Here is a 26,274-nt window from a genome sequence, read left to right as displayed (position 1 = left end):
GAATTGATAAGTCTTTGAACTAGCATTTGATGTCATAAATAATGTGAACATGCCCCATAAATTATTAAATTTACCGAATTGATGTTGATTGTGTGCATCATTTGTCGCATTATAACCGAAGCTTTTTTAGAGTAGCAATCGTATCTTGTTAAGAAATTTATGCAAGATCGAGTCTTTATATATTTGTTCTCCAAGGTGGTAGATAGATTACAATTGTTTGGGTTTTACATTTCGCAAGAGTAGACTATATTTGAAGCAACATAGGGTTTTGATTTCATTATTTAAAAGTACGGAATATGAATGGTCATGATTGAATTGAAAAAAATACGATTTTCTTCTTTACAAGCCTTCAAAAAGTATATGCAAATGCTATAAGACCGAATTGATAACTCTTTGAACTACCATTTGAGGTCGTAAATGATGTGAAGGTGCCCCATCAATTATTAAATTTACCAAGTTGACGTTGGTTGTGTTCATCATTTGTGGCATTATAACCAAAACGTTTTTTAGAGTAGCAATTGTATCTTGTTAGGATATTTATGCAGAATCGAGTCTTTATATATTTCGCAAGAGTAGACTCTATCTGAAGCAACATGGGATTTTGATTTCATTATTTCAAGGGAGAGCATTTTCCATCACTCTCAACAAGGGTGGTTTATTCCCGAGTAGACTCTGTTGTGGAGGATTAACGAACTGAATCGCTGATTTAGAGATGCTGATGATGATGCGAGCAACGATTGCTGCTGCTTCTTCTTCTTTGAAGTTTGGTTATGGCAGCAGAAGCAGCACCACCAGACTCAGACTCAGAGGTATGCTGCCCTGTCTTCTTCATTCTTCTTCTGTTGTTGTTGTTTTCTTCAACAATTACTTGGCTTTGTTTCATTCTCGAGCTTCTAAATCGACCGAATCTAGAAACACCCAAAAACACCAGCTTGTGAAAATCACTAATGTTGAGGATGCTCTCAATGTGTTCGACGAAATGCTTCAAAGGTGTACTCTGCCTTCCGTTTTCCCTTTCAACGAAATCTTGACTCAACTTGCCAAGATGAAACATTATTCGGCAGTCATCTCCTTGAATAACCAAATGGTTGTTTCCGGAATTCGTCCTAATGTTTATACACTAAACATTATCATTAATTGCTTTTGTCGTTTGGGGAAAATGGGGTTTGGCTTGTCTATCTTGGGAAACGTCTTCAAATTGGGTTTTGAACCAAATGTCGTGACCTTCAACATTCTAATCAACGGCTTTATTCTCCAGAATAGAGTGGCTGAGGCAGCAATACTTTTCAAGAAAATGTTGGACAGTGGTAATTGTAAACCGAATGTGGTTACTTTCGGTACCCTAGTAAAGGGCCTTTGCGCAAATGGTAACAACACTGCCGCAATCCAATTGCTTAGGAAGATGGAAGAAGGGGGTTGCAAGCCTAACCTAGTTATTTATAGCATGATTATCGACAGTCTTTGCAAAGATACTCTAGTTGCTGATGCACATAACCTCTTCTCAGAAATGACGAGTAAGGGTATTGCCCCAAATGTCATGACCTATACCTCTTTGATTCATGGAGTTTGCAAATTACAGGATTGGAAAGAAGCTACAAGATTGTTGAATGAAATGGTGAGTAAACATATCTTTCCAAATGTGTTCACCTTTAGTGTACTGGTTGATACATTCTGTAAAGAGGGGATGGTCCAAGAAGCAAAGAGCGTGGTCAAAATGATGATTCAACGAGATATCGAACCTAATACGATTACTTACAATTCACTTATGGATGGGTATTGTATGCGAGGAGAAATGGACAAGGCAAAAAATGTTTTTAAGGTAATGCTTAGCAAGGCCTGCATGGTTGATGCTCATAGTTATAGCACATTGATAAACGGCTATTGTAAGCGTAAAATGGTAGATGATGCCCGAATCCTTTTTCTGGAAATGTCTCATAAGGGAATTGTTCCGAATACGGTTACTTATAGCACTCTTATTGATGGGTTTTGCAAGATGGGAAGAATACAAGATGCACAGAACTTGTTCTCTGAAATGCAAGCTTTAGGCCAACTTCCAGATATTCAAACTTATTCTAGTTTACTGGATGGCCTTTGTAAAAACAAACAATTTCCCAAGGCAGTTGAACTGTTGGAAGAGATGGAGGGAAGGAAGTTGGATTTTAATATTGTAACTTACAGTATTCTTATTGAAGGTTTGTGCATGGCTGAAAAAGTTGAATATGCATGGGATCTCCTTTGTAGTTTATCAATAAAAGGAATTCAACCTGATGTCAGGACATATACCATAATGATCAGTGGATTTTGTAATGGGGGGCTAACATGTGAAGCAGAAAACTTGCTTAGAAAAATGGAAGAGAAAGGTTGTTCTCCAGATGGTTGCACGTACAACACAATTATCTGTGGGTTAATCAATAACAATGAGACATCAAGAGCAGTGAGGCTTATTGAAGAAATGGTGGAGAGGGGTTTTTCTGCAGATGCATCAACCATGGAGTTGGTCATTAATTTATTGTCTAAAGATAAAGTAGATCCCGCTTTGTTGGCATTTATAGAAAGACCAGGGTGAAATTGATTTGCATCTTTGCAGTTTGACAACTTTCGGTGCATCCTTCCCTTGAATGCTGCATTAGAGGGAGTTGTTCCACTGCGGAGTCCAGTTCAGGTAGCCATTTGGTCATGCATCGATTCAAGTGGTAGAGCAAATTTTATGTTACTCTTTTATGATGATGAAATATGTTGGAGAAGCGGAGTATCTGAACTGATATGAAATTCATAGACATATTTATGGCTTGTTTAATTTCTCCTTTGCTTTTTGGTGATAATTCTGTTAATGACATTGTCTATTGATACTTTTGAAAGCATAAGAGTCTGATGGAAGAAGCAATGGAGGAAATGATAGTCACCGGCGGTGGACTCTGATCAATTTTTTAAAATTCTGCACTTTCTCTAACACCAGATACAATGTACACGTATGAGCAAATGATGCATCCGAATTCCATCACGCAAGGAACAGTCTGTAGCCGATCAAACGCCGTGTCGCGTAATTCTTTCTGCACTATAGATGTTGAAAGAAGAGAAGGCCATCTCTCAGTATACAGAAGCCAGCTTACATATTTTTAAGAATTCTGGCAAGAAAGAGTATTCTGAAGCTTCTTTTCAGACGTATAATCGTAATGACCTGGGTATTGGATACACATATATCATCATTCTACGTAGGAGTTGCAATAGCCATCTGCAACATAAAAAAATAGAAGTGATTAATAAGATGCTCTTGCTTTATGGTGTTTGACATAACACAGTGTCACACACACATCACACTTAAGCAAAAGGAGGGGGAAGTTTCAAACCCCAGACGCATAAGTAGAAATCCAACATCATATCCATTAAGATATTTGACAAATGGGTAGAAACACACGATTGTCTAGTTGGAGATTGGCGGAATGTTGGGAGGTGGGAAACAATGTAGGGGTCATGTAAACTGATAAGGAATAACTTTTGGTATCAGAGCACAGTTTCGTTCTATTAAGACCATAAAGGGATCAGTCTGCCATGTATATATGAAAATGCTAAGGAGACGCTTTTAAAAGTACGATTCTTCATGAATTCTCCGTCACCTCATGTTTTTTGCACAATTCCAACATTATAAAACATTGTGTCATAAACATGAAGTAACAAAAATTCAATGGAGAGTCATATTTTAAGATAATCTACTTTAAAACTATTACAATAATTTAAAAAAAAGTTTCAAACTCGAGACACCTAAACCGAAAATTCTTTAACAACCAGGAATAGCACTCGATATTTCCTAGCGATTAGTGAACCCATGACCTCAAACGTGTAACATTTTACTACGTAAACAACTTAAATATTCATTAAAAAGGGCAAAAAGTGGAGCCACTCAGGAAACGAGAGGCGCAGTGCGCTCAATCGCTTTACGCCTTCTCTCCTTCCCTCGACTCTCTACATAATAAAAGCTCTGTTTGTTGTATCGTCGGCCCAAATTCCCCGAGCCGTCGAGCAAAAATGGCCCTCGTCGGCGTGCTTGCTCTTCAGGGGTCTTTCAACGAACACATAGCAGGCACTCCCTTTTTGCCGCCCGCCCCCTCTCTCGCAGCATATGCATTCGATATATGTTTTTGCTGACTGCTTGTGTGTTTGTGTGTGCGTTGTAGCTCTGAGAAGGCTTGGGGTGAAGGGCGTAGAGATAAGGAAGCCGGAGCAGCTTGAATCTGTGGCCTCCCTTATAATCCCTGGAGGCGAGAGCACCACCATGGCTAAGCTCGCTGAGTACCACAACCTGGTCTCTCTCTATGCTTCTGGGTTTGTGTTGATTTATTTAGTACTTTTATGTATGTTAATTCTTGGGTTAATGTGTAAATGACGGCTATAGAACTTCAATTTCCGGTAAAAAGTTGTATAGTTTTGATTTTTAAGTGATTAAATTTGTAATTTTTAAGAGAAAGAAATGGTAATGGGTCTTGTTAAATAGTAATTGTGGGTTAGGAGAGCTATTAACCGAGTATGAACAATTTTGGTTTGCCTTTTGTACTAAAGCTCCAACAGAGGGGATAAAAAAGGAGGAGAAAATAGATTATAACCTTATTTGATTGAAAAAGCAAATGACTTGGCTAAATGTAACCACCACCTTTTGTTTCGTATTTGCACAAAAGGAATTTGGCTAAATATTTGTGTATTGTCTGATTGTTTGTATACTGTAATATGTTTTTGGCTTACCAGATGGTTAGGAATTCGGACATTTTCTTCGTTTTCATATTTGGTTATTATTTATGCATGTATTTTGTTCACAGTTTCCTGCTTTGCGCGAGTTTGTTAAAATGGGGAAGCCTGTTTGGGGGACCTGTGCAGGGCTTATTTTCTTAGCAAACAAAGCCACAGGTTCATTTCCTTCCTTCTTTTCTGCTATGAATCTTTGAATTTTATTTTGCTTCTTCAATACAAATGAAAGTTACCAAAAGTTTAACTTTATAATTGAGACGAGTGGCATGTTTTTCAGGACAGAAAATAGGAGGACAGGAACTTGTTGGCGGCCTAGATTGCACTGTTCACAGAAACTTCTTTGGCAGTCAGGTAATGCACTGACTTCTGTATTCTCTCAAGTTAAGCGTGCTTATCAAGACCAGATATGCCATATGCAGCAAAATGATGAGACACATGTTGCATTAGTAAATTTGTCAGTATTTACCATGGTAAGAGAGTCCTAGTCTCCTAGAGTTCGTGTTCAAAAAAAAAAAAAAAAAAAAAAAAGAGTCCTAGACTTCCTTACTTTGGAAAGTTAATAAAAAAAGAGTTGTACGTGGCACAGAGTATTTGATTGGTTGAACTGTGTTTGAAAATCATTTCTGTTACCTGTAGTCTCATCTGTCAATTATGTTCCTGTGCTTGTTTATGGGAAACTGTGGATTCCGTAGTTCTAAATTTTAGAAGGTCACACATTCATGTAATCTTGAAAGTTGTGCGCGATATTGGACCTGAATGATGTATTAGATTATGATGAAATATATGATGTATAGAAGAAAAAAAAAAGACATCCACTATTTCTTCACAAAAAAACCACGTCACTGTCTTATCTAAGGAGTCCAGTGGTGGTTATTTTACTAGCACAGACATAAAAAGAGAATAAAACACTTGCATGAAACTTTATTCATGTGCTTTTATGGGTACTTCATAGGGTTAGTATTTGGAAAAAAGAGCATGGAGCTAATGGACTAATATATTGGCTCCATTACTTATATTTTTGGTGTCATCTGGTGGAGGTCAAACACTTGTCTGATGACTAGATATTACTTTGAAACTAGATAAAGGAAAGGAGGAGGGCAAGAGGGGCTGGGATAATACGTATTCTTGGTGGAAAAAAGAAGTTAGTTTAGATGGGTGTAGCGCACCCAAACCACCACTTGGGTCCGTACCTGGTTTTAACGTTAAATAGATAAATAAAAAAGGAACAAGAGATGTGAGGAACTGACTTATTTAGGGAACCATCTGTTGTAACACATAAGTTTACATGATTTTGATATTCTGTGTGGTAATTGTTTTGCTTTTCCTAAAACACGAACTTACAGATTCAGAGCTTTGAGGCTGAACTTGCAGTACCAGAGCTTGCTTCTACAGAAGGTGGTCCTGAAGTATTTCGTGGGGTTTTCATCCGTGCTCCTGCTATCCTTGACGTAGGACCAGAAGTTGAAGTGCTGGCTGATTATCCTGTCCCGTCCAATAAGGTGTTGGATTCAAATTCCACAGTTGAAGCTCAAGAGGTTTGTGGTTCTCTCCTGTCTATAGAATTTTTTACCAGTTATACTGTTGTATATTCAGTCTTTAGTCGAGCCTCATTTGTTTCATTCAGGTAGGCAGCTTCATTTGCATCTTCAGTAACCATATTTCCTTGTAAACCATAAAACATCTAATATGTAATAGTTGGGTAAGTTCAACCAGCTCCGTCAGTGGTTGGCAGTTCTATTATTTGTGGATAGGGTATATAGGATTTTCTTTCGAAGGAGTGGAAAAATCAGGTTCATTTCTTCTAAAATACGGTAGTTAGTTTGCAAGTTCATTATAGCCGAGCAAGTTACGTTCAAAAGTACATTTTCTTATACAAGAAGCTGTAAATTTCTTGTGGTCTTGTCTTAAGTATATGTCTATGATTGAAAGTTGTTGATTACAATCAGACTAGAATAATTTGATCTGTTCATCATCTCGCTTAGTTTTGGGCTCTTAGAATCACCACTCACAAACCTGGTTATGCCATGTGTTTATAACACTTATTGTGTAGTTAGATTTTGCACAGAAATCTATCGTCGGTAACACTGATTCTGCAGTATATATCAAAAGACACTATCAAAGATTCTGTTCTGGTGTGCAAATATGCAGTTCTATTGCTACACAAAACCAGATCATCATTCGTCTAAAATGAAATTGCCAATGACGGCATGCTGCTGGAATATATTAAGTTCGTTTTTACCTTCTTTGATGCTATTTTCTTATTACTTTTTGACATTCCAGGAGAATCCTGTGTCTGAGAATAAAGTGATTGTAGCAGTTCGACAAAAGAATTTGCTGGCGACTGCCTTCCATCCTGAATTGACAGCAGACACTCGATGGTAAGTATGCTTACTCTGTCAGCCATTCTCCGAAATTCACACGAGGCTCTAAATGTTTAATATCGCAGGCATAGTTACTTCTTGAAGATGTCAACTGAAACCGGAGAAGGAGCCTCAAGTAGCATCGTTGCTGTTGGAGCAGATCTAAGTTCAGACCAACAAACAAAGATTGACCTCCCTATATTTCAATAGTGGCCCAGATAGAGAATTGTTATGGTTTATTCCCTGCAGTTTTAGACTCCTTACTTTATAACGTCTGTTTTTTCCGTTGACGGATGTTGATGTACGATGTCTGTTAAAGTTCTTTGATGGTGGAAAGTATTTTTTTCAGATGAATGGTTTAGTTCTAAGGAAACTAACGAAAAGTCCAAAAAAACTCTAGTTTTAAAGAAAAATGGCAAATAAATGTGTAGTGAATAGTACCCAGGAAAGGTTAAAATGTGGTTTTTCGTTAAAAACGAACAGTTTCGGAAGTGTTTTGTTAAAATTTCCATAGTTCTAAGGTAGATAACAAGTTCTGCATTTCGGATGGTAGTATATACCAAGTTTCCTTTCAAAATTCAAATTACCATCTTCCATTTACCTAGTACTGTATCATTAGGATCTCAGCCTGTCCTTTTAACTGCAATTACTGTTGTATTATATCGTAAGGTTGTCCGTCTTCCCTATATAGTTGATCGGAAAAATGTTGTCGCTTGAACCCTGCGATTACACATTTGACACACGTCACACACACCACAATTACTGGTGCAACTGATGGGCCTGGTACATATAGATGAGTCGAATTATCAATTTGCCCCTCATTTTGTTTGTTTGTGAATTCTTTGTTATAACTTAATTTCGTGAACGGTTTTTACCTACGCTCTTATGGATTTAGCTTGCAATGACATTAGTGAACGATACTGATTTGTTGCGTATTTGGTGTACCTTAAATGACTCACACAAGCTATATTTTATTAAGATGTGTATGGACGATGAATTGTATCCTATGCTATATGTAGGATGAACTGTTTTAGTATGTGAAACTTTCATTATTGTTTTAGCAATACAGTAATTTTACTAAGTCAGGACAAATGGTCCAATTGCATCTTCCCTTATTTGCATATTTATAAGTTCTAGAATATCTGTTTTTTTTTAGGTCACAAGAATCTATCAATTTCAAGCACCATCTGTTTTGCAATCAATATATCGAAACTTTTTCATTACCTGCTGCATTTTTGAATAGGTACTAATAGGGGTGGGCGCGGGTTGGGTTGGGTCGGGTCGGTTTTGGGTCAAAGCCAAAACCAAACTGACCTAGTTGGTTAAGTCAAAATTGCAAACCGAAACCGATCAAGCTAGGCCTAAAATCGATAATGTCGATTAACCGACAATGGCGGGTTGGTTTGGGTCAGTTTTCGGTTTGTATGAACACTAGTTAAATTCAAAGTTTAACATTCAAACATTCTTAAAGTTACAAAAAAGAAATTCATCAAAGGTCCAAGTTTTCAAAATATTACAATCCAAAAGTTTCAAAATATCAAAAGTTCCAAAGTTCAAAAGATCTACTGGGGAAGAAAGTACATATAGATACTTAAATGTTACATTCAGACATTCTTAAAGTTCAAAGTTCAAAAGTTCTACTGAAGAAAGCATTACATATAGATAATTAAGAATTGAAGTCCCAAAAGTTTCAAAAAGATAAAAAAGTTCCAAAAGTTCCATACTTCCAAGCCTCTAGTAACTTTCCCAGCACTTCCTACACTCCAACAATCTACCCATGTAATAATTATGTAAACACAGAAGCATAAGCTTTGCACAAGAGTTCGCAAAACTACCACATTTTGTTTTGTTGTGATGGGTACATGGTATGCCTATTATGATTAAAACAAATAAAAGCAAACACACAAGTTTGTTTGGTTAACCGATGTCCAAGAATTATAAGAACCGCTTATCAAACCGAACTAAACCGTCGGTGCCGTTTGGTCGGTTTTGTCAGCTTTTTTTTTTTTTAATTGCCCACTCCTAGGTACTAATATTCAATAAGTGTTAGTGTAACAAACATATCATAATTAAGCATATATGTGTTAAAAAATCAACAATAAAAAAACCGTCCCATCCCATCCATCTCATAAACATTATACCAAATAACAGACAAAACATGAGTACGCTGGTCATTTAATCTTCTCGTCCATTCCGCCTTGTGTGTACAAACACGGAACTAAAAAACTGTCCCCTTCAAGCATGCGCATACCAAACGTGGCATTGAACCTCTATTCTATCCCGTTCCATTCTGTTCCATTATGTCCCATCTCCGTACCTAATAAGTGACAGAAAAATATCACCAACCAGATCACAATTGTTGCCCAATCTAATTCAACCCCATAGAACTCTCTCTTTGCAACAATTTATTGTCATGCAGAGGCTCGGTTCAGTTCGATTAATAGTATTTCAACTCACTTATATATAATCGTAATCGAGTTTTTACTCAAATAAGTTTTTCGTATTTAGAACCCAATCCAATCCAACCCCATATCGGTTGAGTTGGTCGGTAGACCAAATGCCCACTATTTTGGCAAAAAAAAAAAAAAAGCATATGTAATGTCGGTTAGGTCTTCAAATAATACAATTTTGGCAAAATATTAATGTCACATGTTTCCCTCATAGAAAAAGGAATCCATTCAGGATTTGGATATCAGTTAAAACAAGGGCAGTATTTGGAAGCATGGACTATGACTATATATATGTATATATATAGGTTTGGTCGCCAAATTCTTTGCAACACTATACTGCTAGCTTTGCCTTCTTTTTTCTCTTCACACATGGATTCCAAGTCTGCACTGTGTTTTCTTCTCATACTTCTCTCTTCAACTTTCTTTGTAACCACTCGAGCTGTCCAACCATATGAACAAGCAAACCAATTGAAACCACCGGGAATCAACGCCGGTTTAGTCTCCGGTGTACTTTCTGACAAAGGGTATCACGCCATGGCACTAACCCTAGACACCATTCTTGAGGCTGTGATTCTTCCAACCCTAAACATAAACCCTAATACCACTCTTACCCTCTTTTGCCCTCAAGACCAAGCTTTCTTTAACGCCATGGCACTAACCCTAGACACCATTCTTGAGGCTGTGATTCGGCAACTTGACACTCCTTGAGTACCATGTTGTGCCATTCAAGATGGACAAAGATGCGAGGGAGGCGTCTTTGCGTCACGGTTCCAAGGTTGACACTCTCCTGCTCGGCCATCCTCTCGTTGTTACTTCCCTCCCCGTCGGCACTAGCGGATACGCTTCTCTTAACCAAGTCAAAGTCACTGAGTGGGATGTCTACAACGACGGACGACTGATTGTGCATGGGGTAGAGGACTTCTTCGATCCGGCTTTCCAAACCCTAAGGTATCCAGAGTATGACGTGACAAATGTGAGAGAAGATTCTTCTCAAGGATTTTTCGCGTGTCCAGATGCAGCTGGGATATTAGTTGGTTTCTCTTTCTAGCACTGCTTGCTGGTTTCACCTCCCGATCACGTATTTGTTGTAGTAAGCCATATAACGATGGAGAATATGAACCTCTGCCATTTAGTACAACGATTTAACTGTAATTGTCTTTCACTTGTATGTGAGAAGTCTTGAGTTCAAACATCGTGAAACACGTTGGTTGTTGCTTCTTTCTTTCATTTTCTTCTTGATTGTTGAAGTTTGTTATTCTTTACATTAATTTTGCATCTTACAGGTAAATGGTTCTTCCATCGTAATGTATTTTATTAGAGAATACAATGAAACTTCGTTTCTTTTGGTTACCTCTTTGTTGCAATTAGTCTGAGACTGGTTTTCTCCTCCACAATAACAGAAGATGCTAATTAACTAAATGGGAAATCTACAGTGAGTAAAAACATTACAACATATTAGCTAGCCTAGTTTTGAGATCGACTGCGGTCCGAGAGCGCCGTTTTGATGCAACTCTGCCATATTTCACGCCCGATGAACCAAGTCATGAAGAACACACAAGAAACAGAACAAACAAGACTAACTTAATCGCGCACTCAGTAATCTGTGAGAAAGTGAGGGAAAATTTAGGCCTTTGGAGATGGAGAGAGCTGTTGATTCTGTACTGAGTATATTAGGGTTGAGAAAAGAAGATGAAGGCAACTAATGAGATGTAATCACAACTCCCGAACTTAGAAAAAGGGACTCACTTCGAATGAATACTTCAAGCGCGCAATTGTTTATGTTCCAGAGAAATCAACAAGTGAATCAAACCGAACAATCCAAACACAAAAACCAGTTCAAAGTACAGGACGAGCAGCATCTGATGGCGCAAGTGGAATGACTTCTCTTCGAAGTTCCTTAACAACAGCAGCCAATGCCTCAGGGTTGAGACCCAAATCGCATAATGCAATGAGGATGGAAAGGGTGTGACGATCAAGCCCTGTGTCAAGAATGTTGGACATCTGAAATGCTAGTTCAAGAGATTCCCGGGCAATTTTTGCAGCATCCGCATCCATATTAAGAAGCTGAATAAATGAAAAGAAAACAATATTGTTAAACCCTCGGCGATTAAAATGAGATAAATAAGTTAATCATAAATAATTCAATAACATTACAACCTACCAAAACACTCTAAATATTCCTTTTCACCTCTTCAGCAAAAATACACATATACAAACATACTTGGGCATAAATCATCATAAACAAAACTCGAATGTACGAGAATTTCATTAATATGCAAGAATGATGACATAGTGATGCGGGCACAAAGAGCCTTACCCCTCAAAGTGCATACAACAAACTAAAAGACAACAAAATCAAGAAACAAACATGAAATGCAAATATTGTAAAACACAGGATAACAAGATTCAAATCCAGAAGCAAAATCAACTTATAGGATTAATCCAAGCCTTTTCTGTCATCAATTTAGGATTAATCTATGCCTTGATTAGTTTAAGGCATCCAAACCATACAGAAACTGAATTTTCTAAACAAGTTAGAAAAATTGATTGCACGAATTTTTCTGATTCTATTTTAATTTTTGAATTACTGGTTTCAATTGGAATCTTTTCTCTTGTTTGAGACGGTCATTGCATTTCCATATTCCACAATGTTCTCGGCATTCATTTAGTTTCTATGACATAGTCTGCCTATCTGGTGCATAAAACATCTGTACACAGAGACAACAGACGACTTAACTCAAGGAAACAAAAGCCAAGTTTTGGTATTTGGGGTACAATGGACGAACGGCTAACTAGTTGCTTGAGGTTGGGTGTCATCTGGACTACTATTGGGAAGCAACACCACAGCAATAAAATTGGGGCATGTAATTCAATTTGAAGTCTTTTTCTCATTCTGCTTATCTTCTTATTGTTTCCAAGCTTTTGTCAGAATTGCAATGCATCGCGTTTCACTTCAATTCGATTTTTGATAAACACAATGACTATTTACTTAGAACACCGAACCTACTGGGGATTGGGTTGCTAGATCCATGAAACTACCTAAACCCGCAAATCAAACCCAACAAACAGTTTAGTACTTTGCGAAAAATCAACCACTACAACCCCAAATTGAAACCTCTGTTAAAGTGGGCATTCCCAATTCTACCATATTTCAACCAATTAAAAATGTCAGTACATAGAACAGCTCTGCAACACAAGCAACCCAGTAAAATTCTAAATTAAAAACCCTAATTTAAATCCTAAATCAAATTCCCCAACTTCAAACCCTAAACGAAATTTTTTTTTTCAAATTAAATTCCGATAGATACCTTGTTGCAACTTTTGGTTATGGTTGAGGTTGTGTTGTGAGAGCGAGCTTCCAAATTTGTGGGAGAGGTAGCAGCAAAGGTAGAGCCAGCAAAAAGCCTGTTTAAAATAAATAAATAAAATAGAAAAACCATAAAATTATAGGAAGAAAGAAAACGAAGAAGAAGAAGATGAGGAAGTTACCGACTGAAACAACAGTAGTTACAGAAGCGAGAGGGAGAAGGAGGAAGAGCTACTGCCTACTGGTGCGATTCGTGCCAAAGAAGAAAGGGAACTCAGGCGTCAACTTGTCAGTTCGGCTGGGCTGGGCTGGGCTGGGCTGGCCTTTTGTCCCCTTGGCCCATGTCGTTGATTTACTTTGAAAATGTTCAATTTTTAATTAATTTTACTGCACGAGATATTACTATTCTAAATTAGATTAAAGAGGTTGAGTATCTGAATCTGAAACTTAGTGGGTTGAAGAGGAAGTCCACCTGGGCAATTCATCACCTTTTTATTAATTCATTTTCAAGGTTTTTATTTGTTCTCGTTGGGGCAAAGTCGGCAAACGAGATTGAAACATCTACAGGTTATGTGCTCGTACAAGTGGGCTAACCATAACTCCAAGTATCGGGACTTTCCTACAGTACGAGTAAGGGGAGTGAAACTCTTGCTCTACTTTGAATAACAGGATCATTGCTCCACTTGACAAGTTAAGAGACCAATACTAACGGATTTTTAGTTTAGTATGTTTAAGATAATTGCTATGTGGCAAAATATAGTTTAGGACTATTGCTCTAGTTTCTCTTAAAGTTATACGCCTCACATATTTGATATGTAACAAAATTAGATGCGGCCCTTATTCTGTTGAAATATCCGACTTCAGCAGTAGAAAGAAAGAAAGAAAAGTTCAAATATTCTAACCCCACTCCATCTAACACCAAGGGCTTTTGTGATTAAAACTTCATAGTTGTCGAACTGTGCAGGTGGTAATTAACAAGTTGAGGATAATATCGGTGTTGTTGGAAGTGACATTTAACCTGTTTCTTTGATAATTTGACATGGTATCAGAGCCAGGGAGCGCACCTATACTGCCACGTGATGGGTAGATCCCATTGGCACCGCACAATGATGGTAGGTCCCTTGGCCCCGTGTGTTGGGTGAGTCCTCTGGGCTCCACGTGGTTGTTGAGTTCAAATATCTTAACCCATCTCCATCTAACACATGTCGAACTATCAAGTTCAGTCCTGAGATTTTTAAGGGCCGGGGCAACACCAAAAAATGCGTCTTGGTATAACTCCATGTAAGAAAAAAAAATCAATTGTTTTAGTGTTCATATTTATGCATATAGATGTAACGTTTCTTTGATAAAATGATATCAGGATGTGAGTGATTTTGCTAAGCAATGAGATGAGCTAGCCATAATTCGATATCTAACTCGTCATTTAAGAAAATCAAATCTAAAACCTTCCACTTATAAGTAAAGAAAGAATAGATTTCACATCTAAGCCATAACATTACACTTTAGTTGTAATTAGATAAGGGTACACAATTATTTCACAAGCAAATATAGGGCCTCATACTAATATAAGGATATTTTTTCTAATTTACTGTCCTCTTACTAATAGAGGGCCTCATAAGAATTGTCATGTTTTTATATCTCTAATTTTTATATATAAAGTTATAAACAATGAATGAACATAAAAAAAATTCAGAAAAAAAAAAAACTAAATATCACATATATGTTATTTAAATATTACTCATTTTTCTTGGATAAGAAAGAAAACTAACCCTAAACCCTAACATTATATTGAAACATAACAACATTGTTAAAAAGAAAAAGGCCCTCATTTTGATTTGAAGCTGGGTGGCTATTATTTTTATTTTTATTTTTTGCCAAAGGGTGGCAATTAATTGAAGATGAATTTGTAATAGCCACTTTTGTCAAAGGCAAATGATTCATAAAAAAAAATGCAATTTACAGGGTACGAACCCGCGCGCCTTTTCATTGCAAGTAGTTAGCAAAAACATTACTTCAACTACTGCAGTATAATAAACTTCCCAGTTTTATGTTTTTATACTCTAACAGAACATAACATCACAATAAACACTACTTCAACATTGCAGACTTTTCCAGTAACTTTAAATGGAAGGCACTCAGAGAATCTGGGCAGTGCCAATGCCAATTAGACTACATAAATTGAAGGCTCAGTAAATCCTATAAATTTATTACCATATCTTGGAGGAATGCAAGAAAATCTGGGTGTTTTAATACAGATGACAGGTTGTCATTAATTAGTCCAACTATATAAAGCACTCACCACCCATGAAGTTTTTGAGCATTGAACAATGGCTAAGCATGGAGCTTCTCTGTGTTATTATCCTTTCTTCACTCTCTTCTTACTCACAATGATCTTGTTATGCAAGGCCGCTGACGAGGAAAGAAGGGTACGTACTTTTCTTTTGCCATTAATAACAGAAAGATGCCGTCTTTGACAAATGGTAATTTCTTTTACATAGAATGTAATGATAACAATGTCGTTGATGCAGGTCCATATTGTGTACATGGGATCGCTTCCTGATGGGAATCCAGCGTACTCACCGTTGTCTCACCACCTTAGTATTCTACAGCGAGTTGTGCGGGGAAGGTAGTCTATCTAGATCTTCAAGGTTGCTCTTTTCTTTTCGTCTTTTGAGTCACGAGCGAGTTCTTATCCTTGCTATCTCTCTCTCTCTCAGTTTGGCAGAAACTATATTGGTCAGAAGTTATAAAAGGAGTTTCAATGGATTTGCAGCCAACCTCACTGACCAAGAAAGGAAGAAAATTGCGAGTGAGTCCGCTGAGATACTTTCTTATGAACTAGAAGAAGTTATATTATTCACTGGTATGGTTTTGAGAATTTATCGAGTTTGTACATTGTAGACATGGAAGAAATAGTCTCTGTCTTTCCGAGCATAAGAATGGAACCTCAAACAACAAGGTCTTGGGACTTTATGGGTTTCGATGAGAAAGTCAGTCGAAATGCCACAACTGAAAGTGATATCATTGTTGGCGTGATGGACACTGGAATTTGGCCTGAAGCTGAGGGCTTTAAAGATGAAGGTTTTGGTCCTCCTCCTAAGAAGTGGAAAGGTGTTTGTGAAGGCGGCAAAAATTTCACCTGCAACAAGTATGTCTCTCAATATTTACATGCATAAAGTTATCAATTATACGAATTAAAACTTTTGGTTGAGTTTGCTCATTTCATAATTAAACTACTTTTGTAATGGTTTTGCCTTTGTACTTTGCAACATTTAGTCAACAGTAAGAAATGTTTGTTTTGCAGATAGATCGTTGGTGCTCGATATTACTTAACAGACTCTGCAAGGGATTTCGGGGGTCATGGAACTCACTGTGCATCAATTGTAGCCGGGAGTCCTGTAAAGGATGTAAGCTTCTACAGACTAGCAAACGGTACTGCAGGAGGAGGTGTACCTGCTGCGAGAATCGCAGCATATAAAGTCTGTGATCTTGATTTCGGGTGTAGTTCAGATGGTATCTTGGCTGCTTTTGACGATGCAATTGCCGATGAAGTTGACCTCATTTCAAATTCACTTAATGGATTTTTTCGTTCTGAGCCTCATTTTTATATTGACCCGGTTGCAATTGGTGCCTTTCATGCCATGAAGAAAGGGATACTAACTTCACAGTCTGCCGGAACCATATTTAATAGTGATAAGGTTGGTCCTGTGTCAAGTGTAGCACCATGGATATTCACAGTTGCAGCTAGTACCACAGATCGCCGGATTATTGACAGCACTGTTCTTGCAAACGGAAAGAAACTAGTCGTAAGTCTCATCCACTTCCTTTTTCAACAAAATAAAAACATTTTATGAATACTTGTATATACTGTGGCTCAGATTGTTTTCATTTCAATATTTTTTAATGTTCTTATCACAAACAGGGGCACTCTACGAACACGTTCACATTAAATGGAACAAATTTTCCTCTCGTATATGGAAAAGATGCTTCAAGAACAAATTGCTCTCAAATGCTAGCTAGGTAATTCTTGTCCCCGTTTCACTTTTACTGCATAGAATATAAAGGAATAAAAATGAAACTATAGCACTGACTTCTCGTTGCATTTTAGTATATGTTGGGAAGGTTGCCTGGACCCTGATTTAGTTAAGGGAAAGATAGTTGTATGTGAGAAGAACACTGGAATTCCTGGGACTTACAGATCTGGGGCAGTTGGGATAATTTTTGTTAATTTTATGAACGAAACTTCTTCTCAAGTTCTCCCATTTCCTGGAGTGAATTTAATCACAGAAGAGCTAAATGTGGTCAAGTCCTACATGAACTCCACCAGGTATAGATTCATTTCAATTCTGTTAAGGTTGGCGATTTTCGATCAGGTTGCTTTTTAAATTCTTGAAAGCCTCTCTTATTTTACAGGGTCCCTCAAGCGACGATATTACAAAGTGAAGTCATAAAAGATGTTGCTGCACCTCTTGTTTCTATCACGTCTGCAACTGGACCGAATTTAGTTGTACCCGATATTATTAAGGTATATGTTTCTTGTCACGTACAGCTTAATGTCATATACATGTAGTAACATTTATTCTTTAATGTGCTTCAGCCAGATATAAGTGCCCCAGGCGTAGAAATTTTGGCTGCATATTCAACTTTTGCTACTGCCAGCGAATATCCAGAAGACAATAGGCATGTAAAGTACAATATACTAAGTGGAACCTCCGTATCTTGCCCCCACGTTGCCGGGGCAGCTGCATATGTTAAATCATTCCATCCTGATTGGTCTCTGGCTGCCATCAAATCATCTCTTATGACTACTGGTACCCCCTTCATAAGACCTAATTAATGCTTAATTCTTTTGGCATTCTAAAATATCATATATCATGATACCAAATTTATTTTTTCCCTACTTGCAGCTTGGCCCATGAACGATACGTTGCCCCGCAAATGATACGTCCAGCACTTTTAGCGGTGTATTTGCTTATGGATTCGGACATATCGATCCTGTAAAGGCTATAAACCCTGGCCTTGTGTACGAAACTTCTGAAGATGATCATATAAAGTTGCTATGCACAGTCTATGATGAAGGAAAAGTTAGGCTCATAACAGGAGAAAATATCACATGCCCTAAAGATCCTGCTAAATGGTCTCCACGGGATCATAATTACCCTTTAATGGGAGCTAAAGTTGATCCGATGAAACCTTTCACGGTTCAATTTCATAGAACAGTTAAAAATGTTGGCCTTGCGAACTCCACATATAGGGCTAAAATCTTTTCAAACTCCAAACTTGATATCAAAGTGGTGCCTGAAGTTCTTTCGTTCAAGTCCTTGAACGAGCAGATGGATTTTGACGTGACTGTTGGTGGAAGCGATTTGCAAGATCGATCACAAGTATCTGGGTCACTGGTCTGGTCTGATGGTACTCATAGCGTTAGAAGTCCAATCCTGGTTTATGCATATGTTCCAATAAGCTCCAGAACATGGTTACATGAGTAATGAGCAAGATGTACGTTTTCAATTGATTTTAATGAATAAAAAAGTAGTAAAAATACAGCTCAAAAGGTTTTTTGTATGATTTTTACTGTTTTCTGTTGTTAAAAACTAGCTCAGAAATAAGAAATAAGATGGAGACTAACAATATATCAGCTATCACCAATTCTGAACCTGTTGAACCCAAGTTTTCCCGATTAGACTTACCAACTTCTTGTCCATTGCTTTTTAATTTATTGCAAATCAAAGCCAAGTTTCCAGATTTAGCTAAATCCAGCCGCAATAATGGTTGCCTGCTTTCATTGAATTCAAATGCTTTCCAGATTAGCCAAATCCAGGCTTTTGAAACAATATCTGGCCTGAATAAATGCGAATTTGTGTATACGAATGAAAGAAAATTCGGATGCTTCAATAGAAAAATTGATTGCACGAATTTTTTCTAATTCTATTTTAATTTTTGAATTAATTCTATTTTAATGTAGTAGTTGAAGCAGTGTTTTTGCTTCAACTACTTGCAATGAAAAGGCGCACGGGTTCGAACACTGTAAATTGCATATTTTTTTATGAATCATTTGCAATGTATTGGTCAATACCTAATGTAAGACTTCATTGCAAGTAGTTAAATTATAAGCCACTTTCGTCAAAGGCAAATGATTCATAAAAAAATATGCAATTTATAGGGTTCAAACCCGTGCGCCTTTTCATTGCAAGTAGTTAGCAAAAACACGGCTTCAACTACTACATTATAATAAATTACCTAGTTTCGTAGTTTTATACCTTACAGAACATAACATTATGATAGTACAATTTTTTTTTTGGGCCCTTGACTTTTTAGGCCATGTGCAGTTGCCTTGCTTGCCCTGGGCTAGGGTCGGCAGCGAACTATGCGGGTAGTTGTAACTAACAAGTCGATGACGATATTGATGTTGTTCGAAGTGGGTTTTTGACCTGTCTATTTGATAATTTAACATATTCTACATCTCGGGATCCAATCAAATCCTCTAAAATCATTGAAACTGATCAAAATATATTGTTTTGGTCAATTTGAACAGATGATTCTTGATGGTTCATATTCAAATATTCTTTCCCGTGAGAAAAAAAAAAAAATCTTCTTTATTGTGTATCAATGTCAAGTTGTCAACCAGGTTGCAGTTGACGCTAATTTAGCTATGAAGTCTTATATTAAGTATTGACCAATACAATACATTGGATAGTATTGTTGTACAAAATCACGTTTACGTTAAAGCCCACCAAAGGAGTTATGCCTTGCAAAACAAGCATTTCTAATTTTCTAGGGCTTAAAGAGCATCTTCTATGAGCTCCATGGGAGAATAGTTGTTTTGAGTAGAACTAATATATTTCTTTCTTTACACACACACATATATATAGAAAGAAATGCTAATGTGAACTGGAAGGTATCTCACTATAATTTTTATGGTGAACTCATTTTATTTCTTTCAAATTTCAAGTTTATTTCTTTCATTCAAATGTATAGTAAAGGTATCTCACTGCTATTCTTATGATAAACTCGTTTTATGCATGCAAGTGGATCCAAATGTGTTCATAATTTAGTTCAAAATGTGATTCATACGATAGATACAATCATCACTTGTTAATGTGAAGAATGTAACGGTGTTTTGAATTAGATAAGTTTAATACAATGGCCAAAAAAAAAAAATCGAAACTTTTACTGCAACCTTCGCATGCAAATTACAATTTCGTAGTTGTTGACGATGTTCAAATGCTCATATTGTCTAACTGCAAATCCTGATAACAAATTAATTGAAGCAAGAATCTACTTGTTCAATGGTAGATTTATGGCCGGACAGCAAAAGGATTTTATCACTATAAAAAAAAAAAGTTGATAATCGTTATTAACATTAGTTCTACAAAAAAATAAGTGTATAATAAGGCCATCTCCAACCGAGGGCTGGCCAGAGGACTCATTTTAGCCCTCTGGCCCTCCAAGATATTAATATTTTAAAGAACAGTACAAAGTCATATTTGCCTCCATCTCCAACCAATGACCAAAGGGTCATAGGACTCATTTTAGCCCTATCACAAAAAACCGTCTCCAACCGAGGGTCATAGGGTCAAACATAATTTATTATTTAAATTTAAAAACTACAACAACTTAAATTTCAAAATAACAACAACTTAAATTTCAAAACTACAACTTATATTTTAAAACTACAACTTAAATTTAAAAAAGACAAATTAAATTTAAAAACTACAGATTAAATTTAAAACTAAAAATTAAATTTAAAAACAACATTAACTTAAATTTAAAAACTACAACAACTTAAATTTAATATCCATAATCAACATCATCTTCATCATCCGCCATTGTTAAAGGTAAACAATTGTCACCGAGTTATAATTTCTTTTTTTTTTTCATATCAAAATAGGTCTTACTCATTGGAGTGTAATTTGAAGTGTTCATTTCTATATTCTTATCATCCATCTCTTCTTGTATTTGTTTGACCCGTTCTTCATGCCTACACTTCCTTTCTTCTGCCTCAAGGGCATTTTGCTCAGCCATTAATCGCAATGAGGCCGCCACTTCATGTTGAGCGACGTAATCATCATTTGCCTTACCCTTTTCCTTCAACCTTCACGCCTTGTTTCGTCCCATATCCTTAGGTATGGAACCTTCACCCGAAGACGGATTTTCTACCCTTGTTTGTTAATAGTAGGAGATCCATCTTCATCCATATCGGCAACTGAGGATGCAGTTCCGAACACTGGCGTAGGAGCTCTATGTTGAGGTGGATCTTCAAATAACACCCACCGTTTACAAATTTCCCAACAACTGTGAAACTGAAAGAGTTTCGATCTGCTCTCCATATACAATTCCTTCCCTTGGCACACCTAGAAAATATAAATACAAAAATTAAGGGAAACTAATTTATGAAATTAAATGTAATATAATTAAATATTTAAAATAAATTGTGAAAACACTTACTTCGTCGTAGTAATTAGCACCGCTTTCATGCCTACTTGCGGCTGCTAACAATGCTTGATGCCATTTGTTCAAACTTGGCTGAAGATGTTTCTTCCATCTTGAAGAACAACTCTCGTGGTTCTGGATATTCAATAGAGTGGTGTCTTCATAGAACTCTAAGTATTTTTTGGACACACGAGTCCAAACACCATCATTTGTTTGACAATTCCCCCTCACACTATCTTCCAACACCCACCTATAAGCCTTGCAAAGAGCTTCATCTTCTTTTTGGGTCCAAGCCCTACCTTTCATTGCAGACGAGGCCATCTGAAAATTATTGCAAAAAAATTGAAAGATAGATTTTTGAAAGAGGAAAAAAAAATATGAGAATTGAAATGGTGTAGGAATGGTGAAAATTTTGTGAGGAATGGTGAATGAATGGTTTAGGTATTTATAGAAAAAAATTAGAATTTTTAAGAATTAAAAAAAAAAATTGGCCCAAAAAACCAAAAAAAATATATAAAAAATAAATCCAACGGTAACTAGCGTCAACTAGCCGTTGGATTCAAATTTTTGTTTAAGCATTCCTATCGGATATAACTGATAGGAATAAATTTATATTAAATATATTTCTGTCGGTTATATCCGACAAGATTGTTGGAATTTCTGGCTATCCCCGGGCTGGCTGGCTGGCTGCATGCGGCCAGCCCTTTAGCCATTTGGCCCTTTCAGATTTTGTGGGGCCCATGAGCCCTCTGGCCTAGTCCTCGGGCCCTTTGGACCCTCTGGTTGGAGATGACCTAAGGTGGGTAAAGAAATATCCACCCTGTTAACGACTGATAAGGCTTTACTAACCTCATTGTGTAAACTAATGTCAATAGCTATTGTCAAGTTTTCTTGTAATGTATGCTAACTACATTTCCCATAACATAAAATCCGAATAAGTTTTCTTTTCCGATCCGTCCATAATGGAATAGCCATACATTAGTACCCGTATAATTCTTCATATAGGCTACGACTTACGAATCAGTTATTCAATTATTATTCAATGGCTACCGTACTAGGTCGTGGTTGTTATGTTCGTGTTCGTGTCGTTTTTGTGTCATATCCGTTATCTGAAAGGATTGTGTTGTGTCAGACTCATTATCTTAACGGACGACACGATAACAACTTGATCTGTTAACGGGTTGACCCAAAACCTGCTATTTTCATGTTGTTTCATGTAGGATTAACGGGTTATGCAATAAATTGTGAGGCATAATGAGTAAACTTGGGAAAATTGATGGTATTTGTTGTTTTCGTGTCATGCCCATTATTCTAATGGATCATGTTATGTTAGACTAGTTATCTTAATGGGTGACCTAGTAACTACCCAATCCGTTAACGGGTTGACAAAAAACTTATTATTCTCGTGTCATTTTGTGACATTTTTAACTGATCATGAAATAAATTGGCAAGCCTAGAATATATCACATACACAGTGAGAGTCAAATTACGTTAAAGTCCACTAAATTATCATACCTTGCAAAACAAGCACTTTATAGGGCTTAACAAAGAGCATCTTTTATGAACCTCAAGGATAGAATAGTTGTTTGAGTGTGTATAATGTACTCCTTTATTTAATTCATGAAATAGGAGGCAATAATTAAGCTCCTCCCTCGTGGAGTGGCTGGCGGTGGCCGTGGCGGTGAAGTGTTCTTACAGTGCTCTAATATTATTTGTGTTTTGATGACAGTCCAAAAAGTTTCTCAACTTTAATATGATTATATAAATCTATTTCTGTCATATTTGCTAATCACATTGATCAGATCTCTCATAAAAATGAAACTTATCCCCCAATTTGTTATACGAACTCATATATAGAGGTCAATCCTAATATTCTCCTTAAAAAAGAAAATTTATATTAAGAGGAGTGGGAGGGTTTGAAAGTATTACAATAATTTAGGAAATTAGGAGTTTCAAACTTCAGACGCACGTAAAAAACCACTTTATATGACAACTTTCACTTGCAAATTACAATATGTTTTCAGGACTCATGCCGAAAGAAATGCTAATGTGAACTACAAAAGAAGAGAAATGCTAAGCAATACACCCAAAAAAATAGGATCTTTTGATATAGGTGTCTTGGTTTTGAATTTTCTAGATCAAATATCCATGCCTTTTAGTGATTTGATTTAACTTCTTTTTTTTTTTTTGGTCATAATTTTGGTGCTATATGGACATTGTATTGTAACAAATTTCCTATAATCTAGCCTTTTGATTACACTCTCCTCCGTTAGAGATAATTGTAAAAAAAAAAAAGGTTGGTTAGATTCAATTTTTTTTCACAATAATGCTACAATTTAGCAATAATTATCTACGATTGAAGATATTTTCTTTCCAAAATAGTTTAAAATATTTTTAAATCCTCCAAAATCAAACGTACTGAAATGAGTTTTTTTTTTAGTACGTTAAGAGAAAATAGGATTGAGAATAATATAAACGTACCAATACACAATGTGTGCAAAATAAAACGTACAAAAATAAAAATAATATACCAATATTAACAATATGTATCAAATCAAACGTACCAAAATTGCAAATAAATGTACCAATTAATGATTTTTGTAAATTCAAAGTTACCAACAGATAATATATACACAATATATTATACCTAATAATAATTCGTCACCAACTATACTTAAACAAACATAAAAAAAAATATAATTTCACAAAAAAAATTGAAAAAATTACACGGAGCTTTTGTGTTGATCACCAACCATTTGAAAAAGAAAAAACCATTTAGAAAAAGAAATAATATTAAATGTTTGCATTAAAAAAATTGTGATCGAAAAAACATTTTTGGAAGAAGAGAAAATATAGTTTAATTACTAAAATCTCCACTAAATAAGGAAAATTGCATCCTGCAAATAAAATGATAAATTCAAAAATTATTTTAATTTTAAAAAGTAGATGTGACTATTGGTCAAAGCACTTTAATCAAATTTTAAAAAGGTACAGATGCTTAATCTAAATGATATAGAAAAATAAGAGATTCTAATTTTCCCAAAAAAATTTAACAAATCGAAAATTTGAAGGTTCCTACCGTTAAATTTCTTAATTTGTTTAAGTTTCAAGTTTATTTTTCAAATATGAACTATTTGTATTATGAAACTTTATATACCAAACAGTATTTTGACATAATGAAAAATTTCCCGGTAATGTGATAGTGTTTGGGATAGAAAACTTTTATTTAATTACAAATATATAAGACTTTTCTTGCAACTTTCACATGCAAATTTCATTATTTTTTCGGGAGTCGGCCATTTTTTCCCTCGATAACAACGCTTTGAGGAAGCCGAAAGAAATGCTAATGTGCGATGCAAAATACACAAATAAAAAATTGGAAGCAATCCCAATGCTTAGCCAAAACTGCTGGTTCTAAGCTGTTTGATTACATGTAGAAGCAATATGAGCACAAGCATTAAGTCGAATCCCAAGGCTAATGCTAGGGTTTCCTCCCTCGTCACTCCCTTATATAATCTCTTGTCGGACCATTTCTTTCCCATCAATTCTTCAGCTCACAACACAAACTACAATCAACAGAAGGAGAAGAGAAGCATACATATTTGGCAGCCAGAAATGGCGCCTACGATTAAAATGTCACATATTTTGGTGGCTGTTTTCGTCGTCCTTGTTTCGATGGAAGCCGCCTTGGTTATGGGGCAAGGCAATGGAAACGGGAACGCAAATGGCAAAAAAGCCGATGAGGCTAATTACGACGTGTTGACACCACTGGGATCCGGGCAGGAGCGAGGGTTCTGCAAAGCAAAGGGGGCTTGCTATTACAAGACCCTTACGTGCCCGTCGGAATGCCCTCAGAGAAAGCCGAAGAAGAACAAGAAGAACAAGGGTTGTTTCATTAACTGCGGTAGCAAGTGTGAAGCTACTTGCAAGTGTAAGCCATTTCACCCTTCTTCTTTGTTCTTTCAATTAACTACGCAACTGACAAAAAGAATTCAACTAGATCATATATTTTGAAACTTTTACTAAAACTAGATCTTCTTTTCTTCTGTGCAGATAGGAAATCCAAGTGTGACGGATATGGCTCTCTGTGCTACGATCCTAGGTTTGTTGGCGGTGACGGTGTGATGTTCTACTTCCATGGAGCCAAGGGGGGAAACTTTGCCATTGTTTCAGACACCAACCTCCAAATCAACGCACACTTCATCGGGACTCGACCAACAGGAAGGACCCGGGATTTCACATGGGTTCAGGCTTTCGCAGTGATGTTCGACTCTCACACCCTTGTCATCGCAGCAAAGAGGGTCTCAAAGTGGGATGACAAAGTTGATGCTCTCATGGTAAAGTGGGACGACAAAGTTGTTACCGTCCCCACTGATGGAGATGCTGAATGGAGGACTAACGGCGAAGATAGAGAGGTAGTAGTGGAAAGAACCGACGACACCAACTACGTTAGGGTTACAGTGGCCGGCCTCGTCGAAATGGACATAAGGGTTAGGCCTATCGGAGAAAAGGAAAACAAGGTTCATAACTACCAAATACCAGCTGATGACACATTTGCTCACTTGGAGACACAGTTCAGGTTTACCAATTTATCCGATCTTGTGGAGGGAGTTTTGGGCAAGACTTACCGGCCAGGTTACGTTAGTCCGGTCAAGGTCGGAGTCCCGATGCCAATGGCAGGCGGGGAGGACAAGTACGAGACTTCATCCCTCTTTTCGCCTCTCTGCAAGGTTTGCAGGTTCCAAAAACAGCCTGAGCTTGCAGCTGCTGGAGGAATTGCTCAGTACTGATGCTGATCAACAGTAACAAACACTTTATTTGTGTATTTTGTGTAATTTGTTAGCATTTCAAACATGAAATTAAGGAATAAACAAATAAGGGCTGCAAATTAAGCTTTTGATTGAAATGTGTTCACTCTTTTCTATAGATCTAGGCAGAGAGAAAAATAATGTTGGAATCTTGTCTTGCAAGTAACCTTGCTTAATTG

The 26,274-nt window shown here is 36.8% G+C and overlaps 5 protein-coding genes across 7 annotated transcripts; 4 read left to right on the top strand and 1 right to left on the bottom strand.

The window, feature by feature from the left end:
* Positions 1-232: 232 nt before the first annotated feature.
* On the top strand, positions 233-2,797 carry LOC103407976 (putative pentatricopeptide repeat-containing protein At1g12700, mitochondrial). 2 transcript variants are annotated; one of them, XM_017324873.3, is made up of 2 exons: positions 236-809; positions 1,259-2,797. In XM_017324873.3, exons 1-2 carry the CDS (start codon positions 771-773, stop codon positions 2,564-2,566), a joined length of 1,347 nt encoding a protein of 448 aa, XP_017180362.2. In that variant the 5' UTR covers positions 236-770; the 3' UTR covers positions 2,567-2,797. The 2 variants fall into 2 exon arrangements, with proteins under 2 accessions (XP_028944351.1, XP_017180362.2); XM_029088518.2 differs by having other exon boundaries at positions 233-2,797.
* A 1,054-nt stretch (positions 2,798-3,851) lies between these two features.
* On the top strand, positions 3,852-7,470 carry LOC103447873 (probable pyridoxal 5'-phosphate synthase subunit PDX2). The gene is made up of 7 exons (XM_008387078.4): positions 3,852-4,078; positions 4,173-4,300; positions 4,809-4,896; positions 5,015-5,088; positions 6,081-6,272; positions 7,018-7,115; positions 7,184-7,470. Exons 1-7 carry the CDS (start codon positions 4,024-4,026, stop codon positions 7,305-7,307), a joined length of 759 nt encoding a protein of 252 aa, XP_008385300.2. The 5' UTR covers positions 3,852-4,023; the 3' UTR covers positions 7,308-7,470.
* A 3,805-nt stretch (positions 7,471-11,275) lies between these two features.
* Positions 11,276-13,169, bottom strand: LOC103447872 (mitotic-spindle organizing protein 1B-like). Of its 2 annotated transcripts, none has more exons than XM_070808795.1 (3): positions 13,037-13,169; positions 12,856-12,952; positions 11,276-11,611 (listed from the first exon to the last, which is right to left on the bottom strand). In XM_070808795.1, the coding sequence occupies exon 3, from the start codon at positions 11,600-11,602 to the stop codon at positions 11,384-11,386; it is 219 nt and encodes a 72-aa protein (XP_070664896.1). In that variant the 5' UTR covers positions 11,603-11,611; positions 12,856-12,952; positions 13,037-13,169; the 3' UTR covers positions 11,276-11,383. The 2 variants fall into 2 exon arrangements, with proteins under 2 accessions (XP_070664896.1, XP_070664897.1); XM_070808796.1 differs by having other exon boundaries at positions 13,041-13,095.
* A 2,012-nt stretch (positions 13,170-15,181) lies between these two features.
* Positions 15,182-18,422, top strand: LOC103447949 (subtilisin-like protease SBT4.4). Its single transcript, XM_070808385.1, has 11 exons — positions 15,182-15,280; positions 15,383-15,480; positions 15,572-15,663; positions 15,756-16,006; positions 16,163-16,660; positions 16,777-16,874; positions 16,939-17,181; positions 17,268-17,379; positions 17,452-17,665; positions 17,762-17,780; positions 17,815-18,422. The coding sequence occupies exons 1-11, from the start codon at positions 15,182-15,184 to the stop codon at positions 18,341-18,343; spliced, it is 2,253 nt and encodes a 750-aa protein (XP_070664486.1). The 3' UTR covers positions 18,344-18,422.
* Positions 18,423-24,541: 6,119 nt separating this feature from the next.
* LOC103447869 (uncharacterized) lies at positions 24,542-26,193 on the top strand. The gene is made up of 2 exons (XM_008387074.4): positions 24,542-25,218; positions 25,341-26,193. Exons 1-2 carry the CDS (start codon positions 24,732-24,734, stop codon positions 26,075-26,077), a joined length of 1,224 nt encoding a protein of 407 aa, XP_008385296.2. The 5' UTR covers positions 24,542-24,731; the 3' UTR covers positions 26,078-26,193.
* Positions 26,194-26,274: the final 81 nt, after the last annotated feature.

Source organism: Malus domestica, chromosome 11 (assembly GCF_042453785.1).
Source record: "Malus domestica chromosome 11, GDT2T_hap1".
NCBI lineage: Eukaryota > Viridiplantae > Streptophyta > Magnoliopsida > Rosales > Rosaceae > Malus > Malus domestica.
The sequence above is the reverse complement of the archived record's forward strand: the minus strand, read 5'-3'. Positions and strand labels throughout refer to the sequence as shown.

Coding starts and splice junctions, on each gene's coding strand:
- LOC103407976 (XM_029088518.2), top strand. CDS start 713: ATGCTGATGATGATGCGAGCAACGATTGCTGCTGCTTCTTCTTCTTTG.
- LOC103447873 (XM_008387078.4), top strand. CDS start 4,024: ATGGCCCTCGTCGGCGTGCTTGCTCTTCAGGGGTCTTTCAACGAACAC. Junction 4,897..5,014: donor CTTAGCAAACAAAGCCACAG/GTTCATTTCCTT, acceptor CATGTTTTTCAG/GACAGAAAATAGGAGGACAG. Junction 7,116..7,183: donor TTGACAGCAGACACTCGATG/GTAAGTATGCTT, acceptor TTAATATCGCAG/GCATAGTTACTTCTTGAAGA.
- LOC103447872 (XM_070808795.1), bottom strand. CDS start 11,602: ATGGATGCGGATGCTGCAAAAATTGCCCGGGAATCTCTTGAACTAGCA.
- LOC103447949 (XM_070808385.1), top strand. CDS start 15,182: ATGGCTAAGCATGGAGCTTCTCTGTGTTATTATCCTTTCTTCACTCTC. Junction 15,481..15,571: donor CAGCGAGTTGTGCGGGGAAG/GTAGTCTATCTA, acceptor TCTCTCTCTCAG/TTTGGCAGAAACTATATTGG. Junction 15,664..15,755: donor AGAAAGGAAGAAAATTGCGA/GTGAGTCCGCTG, acceptor TGTACATTGTAG/ACATGGAAGAAATAGTCTCT.
- LOC103447869 (XM_008387074.4), top strand. CDS start 24,732: ATGAGCACAAGCATTAAGTCGAATCCCAAGGCTAATGCTAGGGTTTCC. Junction 25,219..25,340: donor GTGTGAAGCTACTTGCAAGT/GTAAGCCATTTC, acceptor TCTTCTGTGCAG/ATAGGAAATCCAAGTGTGAC.